Below are 26,427 nucleotides of genomic sequence, written 5' to 3' on the forward strand. Positions count from 1 at the left end.
AGGGTCATTTAATATCCGTTATGTAATTGAATGTGCAGGCTCTAGAGAATCCCTCGCTAATCGCTCAACTAAACTCTTACAATGAAAATTAGCGAGATGACTATTAACAACGGGCATGACATGCAATGTAACAGTCTGCTCCTTACAGTGTTTCCTCTACCTTGAAGGGGTTGTCCAGCATTTTATAAGCTTTTAAATTCTCCTGTCTCCTCGCTGGTCCCGTGGAATCAAGCATACTTGCCTGCTCTCAGTTCCAGGTCCTTCGGCCCACAGCTCTCTTAGTCGTGCTTTGGTTCCCGCATATAAAGTTCCAGCATGGACCCAATGACTAGCCTCAGCATTGACGTGGCAGTAGGTCATGTGGCTCTTAGGGGACATGTAACCGTTGTGGCCAGTCATTGGCTCTGCTCGGCTATTTTCACCAGGCCACCACTTTTCCGGCTTCGTTTTTGGCTGCGTCTAAGAGATAGGTGTACATCTCAGAGGTGGGACCCATACCTATCAGACAACGGGGGCATATCATAGCAATCACACTTGGGCCCAGGACCATGAGAAGGCCTAACAGTTCCCTTTGACTTTCCCATGTGAGGAGACCAATGCTATATACTGTAGTAGATCATACTTGAGGGGGCCACAGATGAAACAAAATGACAAAGTTAGCTATGCTATATCTATACCAGGCAAGGAGAGTGCCAACTGCTGTGCTCCTAAGCCTCAAAACAAATGTTCACCCTTTCATCTTGCAGATCCTTCAGCAAGACGTTGGGGCCTTTTATAGATTTTGCATCGGGAACCAGGAGCTTCAAGTTTTGCCTGTTTCTCAAAGTTGACCCCACAGTTTAAGGTCTATAGAAACAGTCATGCTTAGCCGTCTGGACCCCGTCTCTTAATCAGTAAATTAGGTCTGAGATCGGGATTATGACATAAGACCCCTTGATCTCTTGGAAGGAAGCTTCAAGTTACAGTCAGATTTCACATTTAATTGCTTTATGTAAGTGTCGGCCGTGTTTGCAGAAAACAATCCTTATTATGGCTCCTTTCATCGACTTCGAAATGCATTTATTCAAGATGTGATGAATGGTGTTCACCTTCTCTCTGGCAAGAAAGTAATCACTTTTTCAAACATGGCCCTGAGCGATGATGTATTGCGCGGTGGCGGGGCAGCGCGGGCATGCATTTCATTCAGATGTTGGAAAAATTCATCATCCTCAAGGAACTTTGCTCTGTGGATATGTTACAGGGCCGTGACAGCCATGTCCTGGTAGCATCAGGGGGTCAAAAACTAGAAGGGGGCGCGGGGAGGGCTGATTATACTACTCAACACTTGACAGTGAGCTCAGTCCTAGAGGTAATTAGCAAAAAAAAGTTAAGTATTTGACCAGGCAGGAAAGAAAGTAATACTCTAATCACCGGAGCCGCGGACACATGATTAGCCTGCACTCCTGATTTATCGGGGGGGACCTTATGCCAAATTTAATACCTCTGACTGTATTAAAGGTATTGATTTACGATCACTTGATCCGCAGCTAATCAGGGGCTTATTTACCTGTGTCGTGAGTCTTCAGTGGACTATCAGTAAATCAATCTCTGGAACAATATTATCAAAGTATAATATTAATCAGTGACCCAGAGAAAAACACCGCAAAATGATAGATGATGGAAACCATGTGTTGGAGGACGGCATTCATGAGTGACGCAAAGTTAGATTACTATGGGAATTAACTGACAAGAGGTCGAGAATGTCTAGACAGGGACCTAAAGAAAACATAGAGGGGATTCCTGTGTATTTGGTACCTACACCCCAAGAAGCCCTAGTTTAATAGCCGTAAGGGACCTCCTGGTCTGTAAAACTCATTTTCTAATATCTTATTAGATGATTTTGAGTTAATGGAGGAGGTCTTATGAGCAAGATCCTTATCTATTAGCCCAAGCAGCTACAAAGAGTGTTTCTCACTCTGGAGGACCCAACACATCAATGCACTGCATGGACAGCCTAATGATATCAAGGAGCCTCATGTAATGCTTCACTTCATCTGTGGGGGTGCTACAGGACAACTGAACACTTTATGACACACAGGTCATACCTGATCATAGGGGAGATTTTGCAGTGTGATACCCTCTAAGCAACTCAAGCGGAGGGTCCATTTGCAAGAACAGAATATGAGCCCCTTGTTCTTATATGGCTTATTACTGAGCATGTTACAACAGAATTGGACTGCGGCTACTTCTAAGGGTGTTATTTAAGTGGGGTCCCTCGGTCTTCATCCTTTAACCCTTATACAAGCGGAGAAATAGTCGGCACTCGATCCCTGTGCGCGCCGTCACGGGAAGGAAGGAATTCCAGAATGTAGTACAAAAAATCCCAGCTGGCACTTGGAGTCTATAGTTTATGTATACTTTATTGTATTACATCAGTATCTCAAAGTAATGGACGCGTCTCGGCTAATTCAGCCTTGATGAAGGCTGGATTAACGCTTATACAGGCATCTAGACTCTGCTGCAGGGGAACTACTAGACTTCTACCACTAGTCTCTGTTCAGTAGACTGCTGGCCTACAGGGGTCAATAGACTCTAGGATAACACACCATGGGGTAAGGCAAAACCATTGCCAGGGACACGCTAAGGTCAGGACAGGTAGAGTTTATACAATCCAAAGACAGTCCTAGAATCAGGGCAGGCAGCTCAGGGACCAGTATGAGAAACAGGCTGAGGTTGGGTCAGGCAGCGAAGGGTTAAATCCAGAGACAGGCAAAAGTTGGTACATAAGATAGAGAACAAGACAAAGCACACCTTTGCAGGAAACTAGACTAGTTGAACCTATGGCTCAGGCAACCTTCCACAGGGTAAGGTCATTAAATACCCAGGGATGGACAAGCATAGGCTAGGCAAGATCAAGAAGGATGCACTTGCCCTTTAAGAGCCGAATGAAGTGCATTCACATCCTACATTCAGAGAGGCATGCGTAGAGTGAACAGAGCTGCACAGTCCTGGTGGCTCAAAAAAGCAGTAGTGGCCCAACGGGCACAGACCTCGGAAATACCAGCAAGGGAAGGAAAGTGAGTGTGGGGGACTTTGAGAAGAGGACAGAAAAGTTTGATGATGAAGAGAGAGAGAGACTTTTTTCAGGGATTTAAATAGTTTCGATTTGGGTAGAATTGTTTCATACCTGAATCAAATCACAAAGTTGATTCGGACTAATCGGGCTCAGAACGAATTTTGAGAAACCTCCTCAATGCGGAATGCACACGCCCATTCTCCTTATTTTGCGGATCCGCAATTTGCGGACTGCAAAACACATACGGTCGTCTGAATGTGCCCTTATACTGTAGTCCATGATCCTAATGTAAATTTTAATTGCTCAAACACCATTGCCAGGGTGAGACTTTACTCTGATCCGTCTATGGCTGTGTCCCTCATGCAAAACTATTTAAGGTGCTGGACTTTACGGTAATTTCCTACGGATTAGGCATATTTGTGCCCATGCCAGGTTTTCAAAAAGTCTAGATAGTGCCAGATGACAAGGATTATGCAATGAAAACACATTCGTTCTGAGTGAAACACATTGAACTCGCAGACTGATGATTGCCGGTTTATCTATGACGCCAGTGATACGATTGCAATGTGTTAAATCCATTATGACCTCATCCCGCCTGATCCAATAACACACATGCTGATCTCATTACAATACTCCTGTTGTTTGTAGGATTACGGCATCCGTTACCCCAACACTGCACTGAACCTACACAAAGAACGTGTCAGACAGAACAGAAAGCATATGTAACGTCCTACGTCGTAAATTACCGATGTGGACGGATGAACTTTACACCTACAGTCTTAAATGGTGAAAATCCTGCAAGACAAAGTGAGGGAGAAGAACGCAAAGATATGCTAATGGATGGTTTTATGAACATCTCAGGAAAATGACTAACACAAAACAAAAAGGCAGGATGCATAATGTAATGGAGCTGATCTGCATCTCCATCTTAGGGCTCTTCAATCTGGAGAATGCAATTTGCATGGCTGCTTTTTGATTCAATAGATCAGCCACTGGGTATTCAGGACACGTCTAGACTTGAGAGAGAACCCAACTCACTATCCAACTCTTACTGTACATGGCGCAAGAACTATTAAAGTTATATCAGGGGCACCACTTTCTGATAAAGGAAAGCAAACTGTCCGGGGAAGCAGCAATTGTTCTTCAGTTTTCGCTCCTAATTTGGGGCAAAGTCCAAGAAAGTCAGGACCAAGTTTACATGTCAGTGTCCTACAGCTAATCAGTAGGCTGAGGCATGGACATTCTGACAAGACCCATCCATGGCCACTACATATAGAACCACCAAGTATACACTCCCCAATAGCTCTTCAGTTTTCGCCCCTGACTTGGGGCAAAGATCAAGAGAGTTAGGGCCAAGTTTACATGGCGGAGGCCTACAGCTCTTCAGTAGGCTGAGGAATGGACATCCTGCAACTCTCAGAAGTCAAGACCCATCCATGGCCACTAGAGACAGATCCACCAAGCATACACTCCCCAGTAGGCTGAGGCATGGACATACTACAGCCCTCAGAAGACAAGATGCATCTATGGCCACAAGAGGCAGAACCACCAAGCATACATTCCCCAATTGCTCTTCATTTTTTGCCCCTGGTTTGGGGCAAAGTTTAAGAGAGTCAGAGCCAAGTTTACATGGCGGTATCCTACAGATCTTACGTAGGCTGAGACTTGGACATCCTGCAGCTCTCAGAAGACAGGACCCATCCATGGCCACTAGAGACAGATCCACCAAGCATACACTCCCCAGTAGGCTGAGGCATGGACATACTACAGCCCTCAGAAGACAAGATGCATTTATGGCCACAAGAGGCATAACCACCAAGCATACATTCCCCAATTGCTCTTCAGTTTTTGCCCCTGGTTTGGGGCAAAGTTTAAGAGATTCAGAGGCAAGTTTACATGGCGGTATCCTACAGATCTTCAGTACGCTGAGCCTTGGATATCCTGCAGCTTTCAGAAGACAGGATCCATCCATGGCCACTAGAGGCAGAACCACCAAGCATATACTTCTTGTTATGTACATCTTGCTTTCTTGCATGCTACAAAGACCATGTTTTCAGCAGTGTTATCTCAATATCACCCATTGTTAATTATGGTGAAGGATTTCAGAGCTCCAATATTAGAGAGCACCACCCTCGCTTCTACATGTAAGTGTTTTTTTTTTATTATTTATTATTATTAGAGATGAGCGGATTTCCCAAAAATCAAATTTTCTGGTTCACCGAATTTTCCGAAAAAATCGGTTCGATGCGAATTTATTTGTGGCGAATTGCTTTAAAAAACAGCTATTTCCTGGCTGCAGAGAGACTTTATAGTGGTGTAGAACACTGTGCCTTGCAGTAACGTGCATATGGAGTCTGCTGTGGTAGTCAAATACTGTGAGTCAGTATGACATGCAGATGACAGGCGTTGCTCTTAGAATCACTCCACACTTAACTTATTTGGGCAGTTACGGGGCCAAAACTGACCAAATAACTCAAGTGTGAACTCAGCCTTACAGGTCAATGTTAGCGCCAGGTATAAAGAACCGTGCAGAGGCCCAAGATCCTACTACAGCGTGAAAGAGCGCACTCCTTTTACACTGTCGTCAGTTGATTCCACATAGCTTTCTACAAGACCTGTTCTATTAAATGCTTATACAAGTAGAGCCCCCCGGACAGAGTGAAGAGGGTGTCAGCAGTAAGTTTGTGTTGACGTCACTGATTATTTTTCCCTTCCTCTGATCCGTCAGAAGAATAACCCCCAAAAAACGGATCCTGTCTGTGGAGCATCCGCCTTTACTCGGTCAGCATTTGGTCAGTAATCCATCAGTATTGCTAAAGCCAAAAAAAACAGGAGTGGATCCAAAATAGAGATGACACGTGAATGGAATATTTACATGTCTTCTGTGTTATGTATCCACTCCTACTTTTGGCTACCAAATTATAAGCCAATTCTGATGCAAAATAGGGACCATGTCATACAAGCCTTACAGCTGTTACATAGACAGGATCCATTGTGCGTCTCATTTTTCCTTCCTTCTGACAGATCAGAAGAAGGGTCAAATAAATGATGATGTCAGCCAGGCCGAAAGGCAAAATAAAGGCCCAGTCATGAAGTGGGGAGGGTGGGAACAGCATGAGAAGTCCACAGAGTGGCTCTATGACATAGTGGTGAGGTGGAAGCAGCATGAGGAGACCACAGAGTAGCCCAATGACAGTGTGGACGTGGTAGCAGCAGCATCAGGAGGAGGCCACAGAGTGGCACAATGACAGCGTGGAGGTGGCATCATCATTATCGAGTACTGTCTGCACGTCACTGATGTCCTCCTCAATGGTCTCTGGGTCATGAGCCTGGCCGCTTGCAACACCAGTTCCCACACCACTCTCCTCCTCACTATTTGCTATCACTATCTTCAGAGTAGGGGGTGCCTGGTTTATTGCTCGGGTTCTCCCATTGGCTTCCATTGTGCTCGGGTGCTTGGTAGAGCACCCGAGCATCCCGAGGTGTTCTACTCGAGCACCCGAGCACTTTGGTGCTCGACCAACACTAATCATTATCATTAGGGTGTCAAAAATAGTAAAAAAAAATAAAAATTATGCCAGCTAAGTCTACTTTCACACTCGCGTTTTGGCTTTCCTGAACGGATCTCACAAATGGTCCAAACCAGATCAGTTTGCATTCTAATGCATTCTGAATGGATAAGGATCCGCTCAGAACGCATCAGTTTGCATCAGTCCAGTCTCCATTCCGCTTTGGAGGCAGACACCAAAACACTGCTTGCAGCGTTTTAGTGTCCATCTGACGAAACTGAGCCAAACGGATCCGTTCTGACACACAATGTAAGTCAAAGGGGACGGATCCGTTTTCTATGACACAATCTGGCACAATAGAAAACGGATCCGTCCTCCATTGACTTTTAATGGTGTTCAAGACGGATCCGTCTTGGCTATGTTAAAGATAATACAAACAGATCTGTTCTGAACGGATGTAGACGGCTGTATTATCTGAACGGATCCGTCCATGACGGATCCGCACAAAACGCGAGTGTGAAAGTAGCCTAACTCTTCTCTCACTGCTTAGGAGGGCATGACAAAATATAAATGATAGAACAATTAGAAAACTGAAAATTTTTATACAGCCTTCCTAAGCAGTGAGAGAAGAGTTAGCTGGCATCCGAATTTTTTTAAAACTATTTTTGTCACCCTAATGATAATGATCTAGGGGTGCAGGTCCCCCAAGCCATCAAACTCAATTCAAGCAACTTTAAAGCCTACTGGCTCTCAATCAGATGAGAGCTGGTCTTGAATGTCTCATTGCACACAAGGCTGCCATTGTAAGGTATGCTGACTACCTGTCTCATGGATAGATGGCTTGCACATACCCGGCTTTTGGCATACAGCCTTTGTGTGATTGTCTGTTATATGTTGTCTATTGTATGTTCTAGATCATGATTTATTTTAAAAATAAAATAATATAGCATCTATCATTTTTTTTAATTAATAATAGATAGGAAAATACTTATAATAAAAGTTTATTAATGATAGGTAAAAAAAAAAGTATGGGTGATAAATAGCGTAATAAGGATAAAGAGAAGTTATATGAAATAAGAGAAAAAAGATTATAGGTTTATCTAGTGATAAAAAAAAATCGAGAATATTCGCGAATTCTCTAAGTGCCGATATTCGCGATAAAAATTTACGATCAGAATATTGGCGCTCAACACTACTGCTGATTGGCTGCATGCATGGCATTGTGGGTGATCCCTCGTTCCCAGAGTTCCTTGCTCCATGTCCTAATACGTGCAGCAGCCATTTTAGGAAAAAATGCGATTCGTTACCATGAAGCGTGAGGAAATTCGGATTCGGTGCGAATCAAATTTTTCCTGAAATTCGGATCGAATTCCACTTCGTCAACTTTGATTCACTCTTCTCTAATTATTATTAAAATATTTATTAGGATGCTTAGTAGCAGAGGACACGCGGATGACAAAGGGTGGATTTCCATGTTGACGTGGAGATCTGTAGGTATCTCTCACATTCAGTAGAATGGTTGGTGGGCTTCTTATCTCTTTGGAGGGTGGTCCAAACCCAGCTATAGAGCATAGGCCTCTAAATAGCCATTTTTTTAATGGTAGTAGATCATTTTGGAGGAAGCCAACACAAGATCTGTTATCACTGGGATTAAGGTTATGGATCCAAGCTAACCAAGATCTACAGAGTTTCGGATATCAGTTTTTCATACATCCTCCCAAATGTAAAGAACTTATCGGTATATTGGGAACCACAGTAAGTAGTTATAATTTGCAGTGGAACCTGGCAGCAAGTGTACAATTTACCTGCAGCACCACCACTGGCTCAATGAGGAATTACACTGTTTCAATTTAAATTAATGGGTTGTCCAAGTAATGCACAAACATGCCAAGTCCTCCAGAGTGGGAAATGCCCTTTGCAGTCATTTTTCTCTCTGACTAAAAGATGAGATTAGTTTCTGAAACCAGAAAATGCCTTTAAATACTCTAAAACCAGCTCAATCTATTTCTTTAGCAAGTACTGAGTATACCGAACATGCGGTCTCTGTTTGAAGACAGCATGTGTTTGTATTTCAATGGCACGCTGTAAAGGATTATATGATTCACTTGTCAGTGTATTATCGCATTTCATCTTTACATTACACTTTCACAGATTAAAAATAATAGAGGCGCGCAAGGCTGATTTACCAAAGCCGAAAGCACGGGTGACTTCACAGCAAGCTGAAGGTGAGCAGGTTTATACAACGTTTTCTAGAAAACTTCTGCTGTGCGAAAGAATTTAGCAAATTCATTGCATTTAACATGTTATATTTCTGTCTGTCCTATAGAAAGGGACTGATTGATGAGGATCATGCTGCCTGGACCCCGCAATTTTGAGGCCGCAGTGTTTTTCCTGCACGGTGACGCTAATGGCCACCTCTCAAGCAGGGGACACAACCGCAATTGAATGGGGCTTGTCTTGCAATTCCCTGCACAGTAAGGCCTCATGCACACGACCAATGTTTTATTCCGTGTCCGTTGCGCCGTTTTTCATGATTTTCTGCAGACCCATTAATTTTCAATGGGTCCGTTGAAAACTCGGCTAATGCACCGTTTGCCATCCGCGTCCATGATCCGTGGTTCCAGTCCGTCAAAAAAATATAACCTGTCCTATTATTTTCGCAGAAAACGGTTTGCGGACCCATTCAAGTGTATGGGACCGCAAAAAAACGCGGAGGCACACAAGATTGTCATCCGCGTCCGCGCGTCCGCGCGTCCGCTTCCGTTTTTTTCCTATCATTTGCATGGCAAACCTGTCTTAGACTTTTTTTTACATTCCTTTATGTCTGGTGGTCCTCCAAAAATAAAGGAAGACACATGGAAACAAAAAAACGGAAATGGATCACGGAACAACGGAACCCCATTTTGCGGAACGGAACACAACAACGGTCGTGTGCATAAGGCCTTAGGGTCAGGAAGTAAGACTGTGTAGGAGAATGCACAAAGGAACCTTGGATTTTCAGGACTGCTGGTGGTAGCAGATGTCGACCCAATGTCAGACCATATACACCCCGACAATTCCCTGTGCTCATCATGGATAAACCTTGTTAGAGCAGCAGTTTGGGCTTCATTGCTGCTCTTTTTATTGTAACTGTAGACAAACAGTTGCAACCATGGTCAGCCATTACAATGTGTCACCAGGTTTGGGGCTACTAGACCACCAGCATGCCGTTATTCAGCTGGTGTTTAGGGTTCCAAACCTGTCCATCAGCGCAAAGGATGGAAAATGAAATTCAAACTTAATGGGAGAAGAGTCCAGGACTCTTAACCAGCAGCATTGGGCACATGCGCACTGTACTGATAAAGGTGAGAACAGTAGAACGTGCATGTGCCTAAAGTGTACTGCATGCAAAGTGAAGAGAGATGTACCATCCGCGGGTTTATCAGTAGAGTGTGCATGTGCCCGATGCAGCTGGAGAAAAGTCCAGGATCCTTCTCCAGCAGGATTGGGCACATGCAAATTGACTGATGATGCCAATAATGGTACAACTTGCTTCACTGGGCACGTGCTTAATGTGCCCTACATGCAAAGTGAAGAGAGGTGTACGGTATCAGTGCGATGTGCATGTGCCTGGTGCAGCTGGAGAAGAGTCCAAGACTCTTTTCCAGCAGCATCAGGGGCATGCGCACTGTACCGATCAGGCTGAGAACAGTATAACTTGCTTCACTGAGCACCTGATGTGCACTGCATGTGCAGTAAAGAGAGGTGTACCCTCCGAGGCTTCATAAGGACCTGGTGCATGTGTCCGATGATGTTAGAGAAGAGTCCAGGACTCTTTTTCTGATTAGTTTGAATTTCATTCACTGTATTTAGCAGGGGGAGATGGTTTTGTTGTGGGCAGGTTTGGCACCCTAAACCCCAGCCGTGTAACAGCATTCTGGTAGTTTGGTGGCCTCAAACCAGGTGATAGGTTCCCTTTAAGGAACAGATATTTCTAGTTAACCAGTCACCCCTTCTAATAAACTGATTTTCACTGGTGACTAGATTTTTTTAGAGTGGATCCACAAAGACAAGAAATATCAAACCATAAAACTGCTTCGAAGGTTTCTAAGGATGAGAAGATTCACTTTACATAAAGCTAGCCATTGATTACGTCAGGACCTTACCTGAGCGGTGGCAATATTTGTCCCATCAGTGACTTCCACAGTCATATTATAGCTTGAGCGCTGCTCGGCGTCCAGTGGCTTCGCAATGACAATTGTCCCCACTCCTTTCTCGATGTCAAAAGTGCTGTCCATGTTTCCTCCTGTACGAAGAGGGAAAAATGGTTATTAGAAATGTATTTTTACTAGGTGTATGATACCTGATAAAAGGGTGTGAAAATATGTCCAAGGACTGAAGGAACTCTTCACTCATGATGGAGCAGTCTAACAGTTAGGTTTGTTCTGCATGGGTGGTGACCATGACAATAGGAAAACCAATAAGTCAGCAGTTTTGACCATGCTAAACTGTGGACAGCATTAGGTAGGCGCACGCAGGGGAGTGCAAGACACAAATACCTTACATGGAACTTTTCTCATTAGGAGTAGTGTAAATATGAAGTTCTGTTTTGCCAGGTTCCGCTCCTTCAAGTGCTTAGGAGGAGGAGCTTCACTGTGAAGTGGTCTCTGCATTGAGCTGCTTTACAGCCCCTCCCCTCTACTCTGAGTGACAGTTGTAACATCCAACCAGGAGGCCACACCACTGCAGCTGTCATTCAGAGCAGAGTGGAGGGGTTGTAAAGAAGAAGCTCAATGCAGAGACCACTTCACAGTGAAGTCCCGCCCTCCTGGACACTTGTAGAAACAGAATCTGGCAGAACGAAACTTCATATACACACCACTCCTGATGAGAAAAGCTCCACAAAAGGTATGTTTGGATTCTACCTAGTGCTATCAGTAGTTTAGCATGGTCAAAACTGCTGACAGACTGCCATTAAGAGCAAGCATCATATTAAAGATACCTATAATATCGTGTAGTTTTGATGTGAGGGGTTTCTGCATAACCACTATTGTCTGCCTTAGAGCCCCCAAGCCTGTCAATATCTTCTCTGCTATGACATAAGTAAGCGTGCATGCAGCTGTTTGAGAAAAGTCTTGCTGGATACTGCTCCTAAAGAAGTCTATGGACCCATACTGTACCTTTGTATGCCTCCAGTTTCATATCAAGATTATATGTAAAAAAAAATATATATATATAATAATTCACATTCCATCAGATGAAAGATTACAGATTGCATTGCTTCTAGGTGAATGCCTTTAAATATAGTTCTTTAGGGCTGCACCATATGGCAGCACATGGAGCGCCTGTGACAGCACATTCCAAGTAGATATCATTACAAGCTGTTACATAGCAAGCTAGGCTTCTCACACATGGCCATCTCATGGCTTCCTACAAGTTCTAGGGTAAGTTGTACATATTCACCATATGGCACCATAGAAGCACGACCCTTAATCTTATATGTTTCCAATTTCATGTGAAGGATATATGCAAAAATAAATGTCCTCAGAAGACATACTATGGATGGCATTGTGTTCAGGGGAGAACACCTTTGTAACGCGGTGCCATAACGAGGCACTATATGGCGGCAAACACAAAGTGCCCATGGTTCTAAGCTTGTAAAGTACTGAACTATAGGTAATTAGACTTCATGTACAAAGTAACATCATGGCTTAAAGGGATAGTGCCAAATATGTGTGCTGATATACGAGTACAGCGCTCGACTATTTCCAGGAGTCCCATGGGAAATGAATGGAGTGGCACCAGCCTGTGACTCCATCAGGACGAGAACGTGAGACCCCAGCGGTTAGACCTCCAACAATCAGTTAGTCAGAACTTAACCTGTGGCTAGGAGATCACTTTTATACTTGGCACAACCCCTTTAATACAAATCTTGATTTGCACGGCACTGTAATACAGCAAACTACAAGCCTATGCCGTACACTGAAGAGTGCACCTTCGCACTACTGTACACAAAGGTTTTATGTAGAATGGACTGCATTGCTTCTAAAAGACAATAGTTCTGTAATATGGAGGCGTACAGAGACACCCAGGGGTGCCCCTAGCCTTTCTGCTGCCTGAGGCGAAAATTGAAACGGCGCGCCAGTCCCCCAATGCCAATTTCTTAACCCAACTCCTTCCATCCAGCCCTACTGTTAAAGACATACTTGGAAAACATTACATGTAGAGTTACAAAACATACAGGGTAATACAGCGCCACATACTGTGACCACTGTGCTTCCAAATACTATACTGCCCCCCTCTTGCCCCTACCTGGTGCCTCACCTTGCCTCATTAGTGGTGCACCCCTGGAGACACCATGTGGGGGCACACACTGTATACTGAATCAGAGACTCCATATGGCAGTGTTAAAGCCTCCATAATATGGCACCATGGTAGAGTTCTAGTCAAGCGGTTTACCATGTGTATGAGGCCTCAGGCCTCTTTCACATGAGTGACACGGGTTGCGTCAGGATCTGATGGTTTTGCAAACAAGTTCAATCAGTTTTTCTCTGCGATTGCGTTCAGTGTTTGCGTTTTGTCCTGTCTGGATTGTATCTGGATTGCATGCGTTTTTCACGCATGTGAAGAAAAACGGAAGAATAACACGCATCACCTCCTACCAACTATCAGTGAAAAACGCATTGCACCCAGATACCTTTTTTTTCACAAAATACCGATTCACTTTTATGGAGCCAGAGCTGCGTGAAAAACGCACACCATAGAACATGCTGTGATTTTTCCTGAACGCAGAGATGATGCATGAAAAAAGCGCACAGACCCACAGAAAATAATGGGTCAGGATTCAGACCAGATGCTGTCCGTTCACTACATGCATCACATCTGGATGGAAAACGAATTTGTGTGAAAGCGACCAGAGGGAATCTGCACACGGGCTCTGAAATTTGTGCGGATTCCTCTGCGTTTCTGCACCAAACCAAATCCATGACTGTTTCTCAATGGGGATTTGGGAGGAGGACTCAAGGCCTATCTCCAGAAGCCGAACCAAGATGACATCTCATATCACCAACTGTGTGAGTCGGAGGACGGTCTCATAAATAAACCCCTCGGAGCTGTTAGTATATACATATTCTACACAGAAGCCGGGGCAATGCGGTATTCTGGGCGTCTGTATCCAGAGCTTCCCTCCCATAGACCTTTGTCATTAGATGTTCTAGAGCTTTACACAAAGTCCCATAGATAGGATAGAAACTGTCTGAACACCGACTTCCAGCCATGGCACAGAGTTCAGGCCGGCACCTCACAATGCCTGGGTTATTTCCGTCAACATCTGCTCAGCTGGGGCTGAAGAACATCTATTAGAGAATTGCTTCGTACGCTGGGGACATGCTCGGTATTCAGAGGTTATCTTAAGAAATCTGCCACAATGGCTTCCTGAAAGGAGAAAAATCTATTAAGTTCACAAAGTGCTGCTTGTTTAATGAATGCTGTCAAAATATGAAGGAAAGCCGCGGCGCGAGCAGCCATGTATTGTGTATCACGGCTTTGATGAGGACAAATTGTCCCCTACATTCAAGCCTTGGCCTCCTGTTTGGCCATTATTGTGAATGAGCAGCTCCACAGCTGACAGCAGTGTGTATTTAATGTGCAGGGAAGTGCAATACTGAAAGGGGTGGTCCAGGATTTTGATGCTGATGGGTAGAGAAGTGAAGTTTTGAACAATTTTAATTTGTCAGCTTCTCCGAAATTTGACAAGAAATTCGATTCGTAAGAAATTAATTTGTCACAAATCCCTATCGATCAGGTATACCCAGGCCACTCTGCCTAAAACTAACAATGGCCTGTAATACTGATGTAACTCTACAGCTAACAGAATATTGGTGCACTGCACACGGCGATAAATTAGATCTGCCTGTAATACTAATAGCACGGTAACTCTACAGCTAACAGAATGGATTAGCTATGACTCTTGGTGCACTGCACAGTTATGTACACGGCGATAAACTGTAGCAGTCTCCTACACTCTCCCTGCACTCTCCCTCCACTCTCCCTGCACTCTCCCTGCACTCTCCCTGCACTCTCCCTGCACTCTCCCTCCACTCTCCCTGCACTCTCCCTGCACTCTCCCTGCACTCTCCCTCCACTCTCCCTCCACTCTCCCTGCACTCTCCTTCCACTCACCCTACACTCTCCCTGCACTCTCCCTACACTCTCCCTACACTCTCCCTCTCCAATATTGTCCTACACTCTCTGTTAACAGTTTGCAGCAACACTGTCCCTAGTGCATGAGCGCTTGTCACGTCTCTCCTTATGCTGAGCTCGCAGGGACATGGTGGTGACCGTGCGGTGTCAGGGTTTTATAGGGCTCTGACATCACAGGGTGATGGCTACCTGCGGATTGTCTGGCTGCACGGCATTATGGGTGATCTCGTGTTCCCAGACTTGTCTCCTCTACATTTACTTTGGCTTTCTAACATGTGCAGCCGCCATTTTAGGAATACTGATTCTTTCCCACGAAACGCGAGGAAATTCGGACTTGTTTAGAACTGAAGTTTTCCTAAACTTCTAACTCAATTCCGCTTCGGATGCTTCGCTTTGTTCAACACTATTGATGGCCTATCCTCAGGATAGACCATCAACATCTGATTGGCCCTAGTCTAACACCCTGCACCCCTGACAAGCAGCTGTTTTCTAGTTGCTCTGGTGCCGGAACTACAGCTCTGCAGTATTCACTTTAATGTGAAGAGCACTGCAGTAACCAGCGCCTTCCACTACACAATGGATGGAGCTATAGTTCTGGCACCGGAGCTACAAGGTTAAAGCTGATCAGCAAGAGGTCAGGGCGAAACCCCTTGCCCTCCTGGAGGAGGGCAAATTTACTTTATGAAATTTTATCTGACATTTCATATTGGACTGTAGAATCGGTGCACAAAGAGTTTCTATGAAAACTTCAGATCTGCTGCAGGTGAATATGATATAAAAAAACAATATCAATAGTACAAATACAAGAGAGATGACTAACATGCTGTGTATTTCCAATCTCATTTTAAGGATGCATCTCAATAGTCCTGTCATTCATGGATAACCCTTAAAGGCTATGTACACCTTCGGAGGCAATTTTTTTTACGATTGCATGTTACCTATTTTTTGACAAAAATAATTTTTTCTATTGGATTTTATTTTAAAAAATATATATATATATTTTTAAAGGATGTGTCTACTCCTTTACAATTAATGGCCTATATTCAGGATAGGCCACTAATATCTGATTGGCGGAGGTTAGACAACCTGGACTCCCACTGATCAGCTGTTTTGGGGCAGCTTAGTTGCCAGAAATTGGCACTAGAACTTCATAGGTCTGTGCACTAGAGAGTGGTCAGAGATGTGCTGTTTTTTTCTGGCACAGGAGCTACCCCGAAACAGCTGATTGTTTGGGGTGTGGGGAGTTGGACCTCTGCTGATCAGATACTGTACTGAAGGCCTATCCTGAGGATAGGCCATCAGTAGTCATGGTGTGGACAACTCCTTTAAGTGTAGGACCACCTTATGAGACCATGACTGACCTATGGTCAATTGACCACAAGGTGTATTAATGTCTCTATGATCAGCAGGGCAACTCTAATTTTATGCTTGGGCAGCCATTCAACCCTCCAGTGCCAGAAGCCTCTTGGGATATCAATGGTAAAGGGGAATCCTAAAGTTTGGCACCCTCTCTTAAATGTGTAGAAGAATGCTGAAGATTGTTTTCTAAAATTTCAAGGATTGATTCGAACCCGAATCCTGAATACTGGATTCAGCGAGTCTCGAATTACTAGTTTAACCCCTTAAGGACGCAGGGCGTATCGGTACGCCCTATTTCCCGAGTCCTTAAGGACTCAGGGCGTACCGGTACGTCCTAGCTTGAACTCAGTATTCCGGCGCCCGAGGGGTTAAACGGAACGGGATTTCGGCTGAAATCCTTCAGCCGGCATCCTGTGACAACGCCAGGGGGGGTCATGTGACCCCCCCGTGTCGGCGATCGCAGCAAACCGCAGGTCAATTCAGACCTGCGGTTTGCTGCGCTTTTTGCAGTTTCTGATGCCCGCGGTCCCTGACCGCGGGGATCAGAAACTTTTGAGTGCCTATAATCAATATTTTTCACCCCCCCCTGCACCCCTGCACGATTTTATGCCGGCGGGTGGTGCGGGGGGGGGTGTCGCATGCGGTGGGGGCGGTGCGGGAGGCGGGCGGTGCGGCAGGCGGGATCGCGATCCCCCGCCCGCCTCCCCATGAATGATCGTTGGCTTCTAGTGGTTATACCAGGGTGCCAGCACATTGCTGGCACCCTGGTATAAACGGCTGACATCTGTGAAGATGTCAGCCGTTTAACCCTTTCCATACCGCGGTCCGTACGGACCGCTGTATGGAAAAAGTTAACTGTCGTCGGTCAGGGAGCTCCCTCCCTCTCCATCGGGGGGCTGCTGTGCCTTTGCAGCCCCCCGATGGAGAGGGAGAGAGCCCCCAGAGAGCCCCCCTCAGCCCTGTGCTTACCCTTCCCCGTCTGCGAAGTTCTGAGCAGACGGGGAAGGTTCCCATGGCAACAGGACGCCTGCTCAGGCGTCCTGCTGTCCATGGTGCTGAACAGATCTATGCTGAAAGCATAGATCTGTTCAGTGTAAGTAAAATACAGTATAGAACAATATATATTGTACTGTACTGTATTATACAGACATCAGACCCACTGGATCTTCCAGAACCAAGTGGGTCTGGGTCAAAAAAAAAGTTAAAAAAAGTGAAAAAAGTTAAGATAAAAAAAAAAACATTCATCACTGAATAAAAATAAAAAAAAATAAAATACACTACACATATTAGGTATCGCCGCGTCCGTAACGACCTGATCTATAAAACGGTCATGTTACTTTCCCCGCACGGTGAACACCATAAAAATAAAAAAATAAAAACTATGAGAAAATTGAAATTTTGCCCACCTTACTTCCCAAAAAAGGTAATAAAAGTGATCAAAAAAGTCACATGTACGCCAAAATAGTACCAATCAAACCGTCATCTCATCCCGCAAAAATCATACCTTACCCAAGATAATCGCCCAAAAACTGAAAAAACTATGGCTCTCAGACTAAAGAAACACTAAAACATGATTTTATTTGTTTCAAAAATTAAATCATTGTGTAAAACTTACATAAATAAAAATAAAGTATACATATTAGGTATCGCCGCGTCCGTATCGACCGGCTCTATAAGAATATCACATGATCTAACCCCTCAGGTGACCACCGTAAAAAATAAAAAATAAAAACGGTGTAAAAAAAGCAATTTTTTGTCATCTTACGTCACAAAAAGTGTAATAACAAGCGATCAAAAAGTCATATGCACCCCAAAATAGTGCCAATTAAACCGTCATCTCATCCCGCAAAAAATGAGACCCTACTCAAGATAATCGCCCAAAAACTGAAAAAACTATGGCTCTTAGACTATGGAGACACTAAAACTTTTTTTGGTTTTAAAAATGAAGTTATTGTATAAAACTTACATAAATAAAAAAAAGGTATACATATTAGGTATCACCGCGTCCGTGACAACCTGCTCTATAAAATTACCACATGATCTAACCTGTCAGATGAATGTTGTAAATAACAAAAAAAAAAAAAACGTGCCAAAAAAGCTATTTCTTGTTACCTTGCCGCACAAAAAGTGTAATATAGAGCAACCAAAAATCATATGTACCCTAAACTAGTACCAACAAAGCTGCCACCTTATTCCGTACTTTCTAAAATGGGGTCACTTTTTTGGAGTTTCTACTCTAGGGGTGCATCAGGGGGGCTTCAAATGGGACATGGTGTCAAAAAAACCAGTCCAGCAAAACCTGCCTTCCAAAAACCGTATGGCATTCCTTTCCTTCTGCGCCCTGCCGTGTGCCCGTAATGCGGTTTACGACCACATATGGGGTGTTTCTGTAAACTACAGAATCAGGTCCATAAATAATGAGTTTTGTTTGGCTGTTAACCCTTGCTTTGTTACTGGAAAAAAAATATTAAAATGGAAAATCTGCCAAAAAAGTGAAATTTTGAAATTGTATCTCTATTTTCCATTAAATCTTGTGCAACACCTAAAGGGTTAACAAAGTTTGTAAAATCTGTTTTGAATACCTTGAGGGGTGTAGTTTCTTAGATGGGGTCACTTTTATGGAGTTTCTACTCTAGGGGTGCATCAGGGGGGCTTCAAATGGGACATGGTGTCAAAAAAACAGTCCAGCAAAATCTGGCTTCCAAAAACCATACGGCGCACCTTTCACTCTACGCCCCGCTGTGTGGCCGTACAGTAGTTTACGGCCACATATGGGGTGTTTCTGTAAACGGCAGAGTCAGGGCAATAAAGATACAGTCTTGTTTGGCTGTTAACCCTTGCTTTGTTAGTGGAAAAAATGGGTTAAAATGGAAAATTAGGCAAAAAAATGAAATTCTCAAATTTCATCCCCATTTGCCAATAACTCTTGTGCAACACCTAAAGGGTTAACAAAACTTGTAAAATCAGTTTTGAATACCTTGAGGGGTGTAGTTTATAGAATGGGGTCATTTTTGGGCGGTTTCTATTATGTAAGCCTCGCAAAGTGACTTCAGACCTGTAGTGGTCCCTAAAAATTTGGTTTTTGTAAATTTCTGAAAAATTTCAAGATTTGCTTCTAAACTTCTAAGCCTTATAACATCCCCAAAAAATAAAATATCAATCCCAAAATGCTACAAACATGAAGTAGACATATGGGGAATGTAAAGTCATCAAAATTTTTGGGGGTATTACTATGTATTACAGAAGTAGAGAAACTGAAACTTTGAAATTTGCAAATTTTTCAAAATTTTTGGTAAATATGGTATTTTTTTATGCAAAAAAATTAACTTTTTTGACCCAATTTTAGTAGTGTCATGAAGTACAATATGTGACGAAAAAACAATCTCAGAACGGCCTGGATAAGTCAAAGCGTTTTAAAGTCATCAGCACTTAAAGTGACACTGGTCAGATTTGCAAAAAATGGCCAAGTCCTTAAGGTGAAATAGGGCTGAGTCCTTAAGGGGTTAAATAATAATTAGACAAGAACAAAAGAAGGAAAAGAAAACACAGATCTAATCAAAATTATGCAGATTAAGCTCATAAAATAATTATATTTCATTCTGCTGAATGCATTAAAACCTTCTGACGTGATCCTCGTTACGGGTGCAGAAGAAGACAAGAACACTTGCTTTACCAGTTGTAAACTTTATGGAGTTCTTCAAACTTTAGCCCTTTAATCATAATTGCTTCTTGGCTGCTCTGAGGAAAGCGACATATGGGCTTTGTGGAGAGCACATGGAATTTTATGGTGTTCTAATAGCTAATGGCTTCTGGGATCTTGTGTGAACAGGTGCAACACTTATCCCACCGGAGAAGGACACTGAGCTAAAAATATGAAAGCAAGTTTTAAGTTAAGTTAGAGTAAAAGTTCAGCATTGAACTTGTCATTTACTGGGTGCAGATTGTGTCCGACATAGATCGAATTCTTTAATCGTGCCAAGAGGATAGTGGGCTCCATCTAGAAAAAATTGTTGTGGTCCCGGCACTGGTTCCTGTCAATACCACATCCTGGTTCTTGCTGATCGACCTACCTATGACTTTTGGGAGTCTAATATGATGGTCTCTGTAGAGAGGAAGTCTTGTGTAAGTACAAAATACTAATAGAGAAAAATGGTGAGGTAACTTGATTTATGGGGTGAGGGACCCCATAGCAACCACTTTGGAATGGTATGTAAGATCATTTCTATATACCAAACCTTAATAAATATACTTAGATATACAATCATTACAGAAGGTGCATTATAATAGATGGCTTTACATACACCATAGAGTGCATCACCTTGACATTGAATACTGTAACCTCCATCACCTTACGTGTCCTGGAAGAGAATGGAAAGACTAAGCAGTTTCTGGAATTCTAAAACCTACAAGCAATATTGGATTAAAGATTTATAAAGATTAAGCCTTTCCAAGACACTGATCTCCCATAGAGTATTACCGGTTTCACCAGCCATCTATGAATAACAGCATCTGACAGCCGAAGTTTTATTCTTATGAAAATAGAAGATTGGTGCTCATCTGTCAAGTTGGTAAAAATTCTTTTCAACCATTTCCGGGGACAGCTGGAGGACAACCAATATGGCTGCCTCTACAGCTTCTCTGTGCGTTGTCATACTCTTCTCTGTCTACGTACAGAATGTATTACTGCATACTTTGGAAAGTTTAGTGACAACCAAGGTGAGAGTTCTAATAATAGTCAAATGGGTTGTCAGCTTTTACATAATATGACAAACAGGGGTGGATTGACTATAGACTCTACAGGGAAATTTCCCGGTGGGCTCTCCTCATGGCCGTCAGCCAGGTAAGTAAAGATCTGTCACTCCCAGAGTTAACTAACGATGGGGGTGTCAAGTATTTATGTACCTGGCACCATCCTGAGGCAAGTGGAGTAGGAGGACAGAATGCACCACAGAGGGGCAACTTCTGAGGAGGTATTTTGTGCAGCTTGGACATTATTTTCTGCTGCACTGTGGCTTTTTGATGCTGCTGGAGCAGTGTACTGTGTTCCACTGAGGAATTTTGATTTGCTGGGGCTGTATTTTGAACCAAAATATGGTATTTGATGCCAAGCCTACTTGTGTTGGCCTCCTGTCAATTTGGACCGCCTACAACATGGGGCCACTTTTAGTTTTTTTTTCAGGGCCAATTTAAATTCCCACTCTGCCCCTAATGATAAAGGAGGCTGGGATTAGCTAATGATGGCCATACAACTTAGCTGTCAACCGAAATGTTCATCCTACAGTAATTCCTCCCAACACCCTGTCCACTCGGCCAAGTGTGCATGTGTTCTTAATGGTAAAGGGGAGAAAACCACCTCCATGATGTCTCTGGCAGTTGCTTAATTCCTATAGGAACACAGAATTGGCCATGTTGAAATCCAACACGTGAGATCCTTCTTTTCCTTCTGCGATTAGGGGAGGATCTGGACATTTCAATACATATTAGGTGGTTGGCCTGTCCTGCAGAATTGTCAGGTTTGGCTTCATCTAATGTGTATGGCCACCTTACAGAAGTTGTCCAGACATAGAAAAACATGTCTGCTTTCTCCCAAATACAGCACCACCCCTATCAACAGGTTTTGGCGGTATTGTAGCTCTGCCCCATTGACTTCAGTACAGACCAGCTGAAATACCACCCACAACCCATGGACAGAAGAGGTACTGTTTTTGAAAGATAGAATCCATGTTTTTCTAGTCCTGGAAAACATCTTTAAAAATGTTGAGGTGTAGCTGAGATGGCAGCGGTCTAGTAAGACAAGTGCCCCTGGGGCTGGGTGCCAACAAACCACTTTTTTGTTGCTCAGCTATTTAGATACAGAGCTAGGGCAGTGAACTAATATTTTCCCACAGGTCAGGAATGCCCAGCTTCAACTCTGAGTAAAGATCATTGATATGGGGCATAAATTCCATAATATCCAGTACTGTCTGTTCATTTGGCCTCTGAACACCAATGTTGGGGACAGGGGTGAGTCCACATATGTCTAGAGTATGGTTGAGGTAGCTATGCAATTGATTCAAAAGGTTCTTTTGGGACATGTTTATCTAAAAGAGAGAATCACCCACCAATACAGAAATCCTTATTTACCTTTACTTTTGGCTCAACATACTGTATATCAAGATAATCAGCTTTTTTATGAAACATGAGTTTGCGATATTCTGTCACAAGATCTCTGTCATATGTGATAATATAGGGCTACCTAGTGGTTGTGCTGTGAATTGCAGTCTGTCACAATGTTGTTTTGACTTTGTTTCATGCAAAATTGCAATCTTTAATCAAACTCAAGCTAAGGTAAGGTATACACATCTTTAAAGTGGTTGTCCCATGTGGGATATTTAAGGTACATTGATAGGATATGCCATAAATTTTCGAATTATACGGGTCCCACCTCTGGCACCAATTCCTATCTCAAGAACCGGGCTCCACCGTGAACAGAAAGCAACCTCAAAATTATTATTTGTAACTTATCAGTGCTTTGTCACAATTTTCAATAAACAGTCTTGCTCTATCATTCCACCTTTTTGGTGGAAGATGCCTTCTTCTCCTGCTTTAATCTGTAAAGTAGCGTCTGCCATTTTGTGAGATTAGTACGGGACGAATCCCCAAAAATTTGGATTCATTTGAAAACCAAAGTCTTTGGGAAATTCATATCAAATTTGATTATTTTAGAATTGATTTGCTTGTCTTTAGTTATAGAGATTCTCTCGCTCTGGAGGACCTATCCTGTGCTGCATTACATGGGCAACTCATTGATTTGAATAGACCCTGTGTGATGTTTTCTTTCACCTGTGGAACAAGCGCCATGTTCAATACTTTTATAATTTCTAGCAAGCACATAATTGTCCTTGACGTTTAATTTTGGAGGTAGAGATACCAAGGTAGCCTGAAATGGTGGTGAGAAAATGTTACTTTTTTTTTTACATTTTATGCTAAGAAGACATGGCATCTTCCAATTAAGGTTTTAATTGATTTGCTTGGGAAATGATGCAAAAAAATTCACTGTAAAATCGTTTGAAGAATGGAGTTTCAAGGAAAAGTCTTTAATTGAAAGCCTTGGGAGAGTATAGCATTTTTCAAAGAGAATACTTTGTTCTGTTAATTAGAAGAGAAAAATAAAATAAGCAGAAAAATTTAAATGGCGTAGCCAGAGATGAAACGCAAAAGATTAAGGTACAGCCTGCTGGAAAAGTATTCATTTTTCAAATTATTTTGGCACTCGAAAAATAAAAAGTTACCTTAGAGTTGCCCACAGAACTTTTGGCTATGTGTGGCCATGGGAGATGATATACAAAATATATGCTGCATATAAAAAAGAAAAAAAATCCAAAAACACTCTATTATGTTGACCATGGCAATTGTAATTCCTCATCTCGTTTTTATATATATTTGCTAATAAATTTCAAAATATTTTTTTTTATAAGTTTAGGAACTCCATTTTTGGTTCCAAAAAGACATATCCAAAATACTGGGTTGTTATTAGAGACTCTCCATTCTAATATAAATCTAGTTTATTTCCATTATAAGTCAGATTTACATGTATTATAAGTACCTATTTATATGCTTTCAACTTAACCTAGGAACTCTTATGGTCATCTTAATCTTTCCTCTTAAAAAGTAAGATTATCTGGTGTTTCTATAATTTGCGGTCTACTATAATGTGCAGTCTACTCTTCTGAACTGCACTCTATAGTATTACTCAGGAGAGTATTGGGACTCAGACACAAAAGCAGACTCAGGAAGATAATCAGGAGGACAGGAACTGACTTAAAATTGGGGCCCAATATCATGGTGGCACTTGAGACATCATGAGGACTAAGCCAGCATCAAGACTAAGCCAATGTTAGCTTCTCGCTCCCTCAGGAAGGAGGGACTGCAAAAACACCAGTTCTGTAGACCACAGTTCATGTGGTAGACCACACTATAGTAGGATTTCCTTTGACACATATTACTGGATTGGGAACCTACAGCCTGCACTCACATGCAAAGCCAGATACATTTATTATCTCCTTAAACACATCAACAATCCATCTAGGCTCCAGTATAAGTGTGACTGTATTCTGGTGCTCTATAAAATTTTGATTGTTGAGGTTCAGTGGCAAACCCTACAAACAACTGCACCTGTTGGAAGCAGCCATAGCATAGATTTGCCCATGTTGCCCATGCAACTAGTCAAATAGCAGTAACTTCATAGCTTTGTTGCTAAACCATACTAAAAATCAATACAAATCACCATGTCCAGGTGTTTTTTTTAACATGGTTTTATGCTTATTTTGTGGTTAAATATTGAGACTATAAAGTTGGTCATAGTTTGTCTGGCAGTTGAAAGATATTTCAGAGGAAGCCCTTCAAGTTTAGGGCAAGCCTCAGCACCAGTTATACCTAAGAAGATGCCAAAGGTCACTGGGCTTAGAAGGCCCATAGCAATCACAAGTTGTCAAGCTGAGGGTAGGTCAAAGAGGATCGGTCAAAAAGCTTAATTCCAATGCTGACCAGTAGGACCAGCCAAGCAGATCATTTTGACTCCATTGTCAGGCAGTTGAGAGACACTTGAGAGAGAGAGAGAGAGAGAGAGAGCCCTTCAAGGTCAGAAAAAGCCTCAGCACCACGTATACCTAAACAGATGCCAAGGGTCAATGGGTTTGGTGGCTTAATTTACCTTTGTCCCTCAGGCTTAATTAATACTTAATTCCAATGTTGACCTTCTGACCAGACAGGCAGTTCCTTTATCAGGCCAGCTGACTTAACTTGAGAGCTATCACAGTTTCTATGGGCATAACTAGGACACCATCAGCAGCCGAATTAAGCTTATCCCCCCTACTAATTTCAAAGGGTCAACATTTGCATAGTGTATGTAATATAGGAAACACATTAATATGTGCTGATAAATTATGAACCAAAAAGTCTGTCAAATAAATTATAAATAAGACACATGAAGAAATATTACCGCTCCCTACTGATATAATATAATACATAAGTATGGGAGAGAATCCAACAATTCTATCCATACGTCTGAAACACAACAATTCTTACTAAAAACTGCACAGTACATCTGGTCTTACAGGCTATAAAATTCAAGATTGAACCATGCTTATTTTCTGCATGGTAAGGTATAAAAGTTCTGAGCCACCAAGTTTCTCTTTGTTGGCAATGACTTGCTAGGAGAACAATTTTAAAATGAATTCTGGAAATTACGGCTTGCCGTATAGCTGCCTATTTAATGGGCGTTCATAGACTTATGATAAAAATCTAGTAGGATTAGAAGGAATATGGAACAGAACGAAATAAACACATTGGAGTTGTCAGAGGACGTGATTTACAAGAGAAGATAAAATGCTGGCTAAGTTTGGGAATGTTAAACTGCCATGAACTCAGAATTAAAAACTTTTTATTTGTGCTAAATGCAAAAACGGATCTTCTTATCCCATCGGGGGGTTTTGGCATCAGTAGCACCATAAATGTACCACCACTGAGCTTGGACCCCAACACAAATTACAGGTTACTTCTTACCACTGGGCACCCTCAGTAACCAGGTTTTACGGTGGGGAGTGGGGGGAAAACTCCCCACTGAACACAAATGACAAACGGGAACAGAAACTAGGCCTGAACACCGGGGAAAGGGAGCAGGGCACCTCCTAATGCCACCCTCAACCTATCCCTGACTCCTATCCATATGAGCGGATCTAGATGGTAGGACAGCTCATATACTGTAACCTCGGACCCTGAGTCGCCCTGATGATCCCTGGAAATAATGACAGGGCTGAGAAGACCTGTTCCTCCAAGACATGGACAAGCTGGAGTCTCCCACCAGATTAGATGCAAGAAAAGGGGAAGACAGTGAGAAGCAACTGGATCGGCAGGTAAGAACCCAGAACAACTAGCACAGGTATACTTGGTGACTTACATGCCGTGGCTGCTGGAAGGAACACCAGCAGTCCACACCACAACTGGAACCCATGAATATGTACTGGAGCCCACACACCGAACAGGACACAGTACAAACAACAAACACAGAAACTAGCTCACCAGTAACTGCCTAGACCCCTATGCAGACAGGATGCACACATGCTGCAAAAACTACACGTTGCCCCAGGCAACCAGCATGCACGGAAAACGTGTCACGGCAAACAACACAGAGACTGAGACACCGCCGTGACACCAGGGCCTACATCCAACTGCTACCTCTGCAACCCATATGGCTATGCCACTACATAGCCATCTACTCCTATCCTCTTGCTCATTTCTTGGATGACTAATACACAAGCCATTAATTTCTTTGATGATCATTGT

The 26,427-nt window shown here is 42.9% G+C and overlaps 1 protein-coding gene across 5 annotated transcripts in view; it reads right to left on the reverse strand.

The window, feature by feature from the left end:
• Window positions 1–26,427, reverse strand: part of FAT3 (FAT atypical cadherin 3) — a 588,664-nt gene that overhangs the window by 124,429 nt on the left and 437,808 nt on the right. For all 5 annotated transcript variants that reach the window (XM_040426352.1, XM_040426353.1, XM_040426354.1 and 2 more), the window contains one exon: window positions 10,710–10,849. In XM_040426352.1, coding sequence (XP_040282286.1) covers window positions 10,710–10,849 — 140 coding nt within the window. The remainder of the gene's footprint in view (window positions 1–10,709; window positions 10,850–26,427) is intronic.

Source organism: Bufo bufo, chromosome 3 (genome assembly GCF_905171765.1).
Source record: "Bufo bufo chromosome 3, aBufBuf1.1, whole genome shotgun sequence".
In the NCBI taxonomy this organism is placed as follows: domain Eukaryota; kingdom Metazoa; phylum Chordata; class Amphibia; order Anura; family Bufonidae; genus Bufo; species Bufo bufo.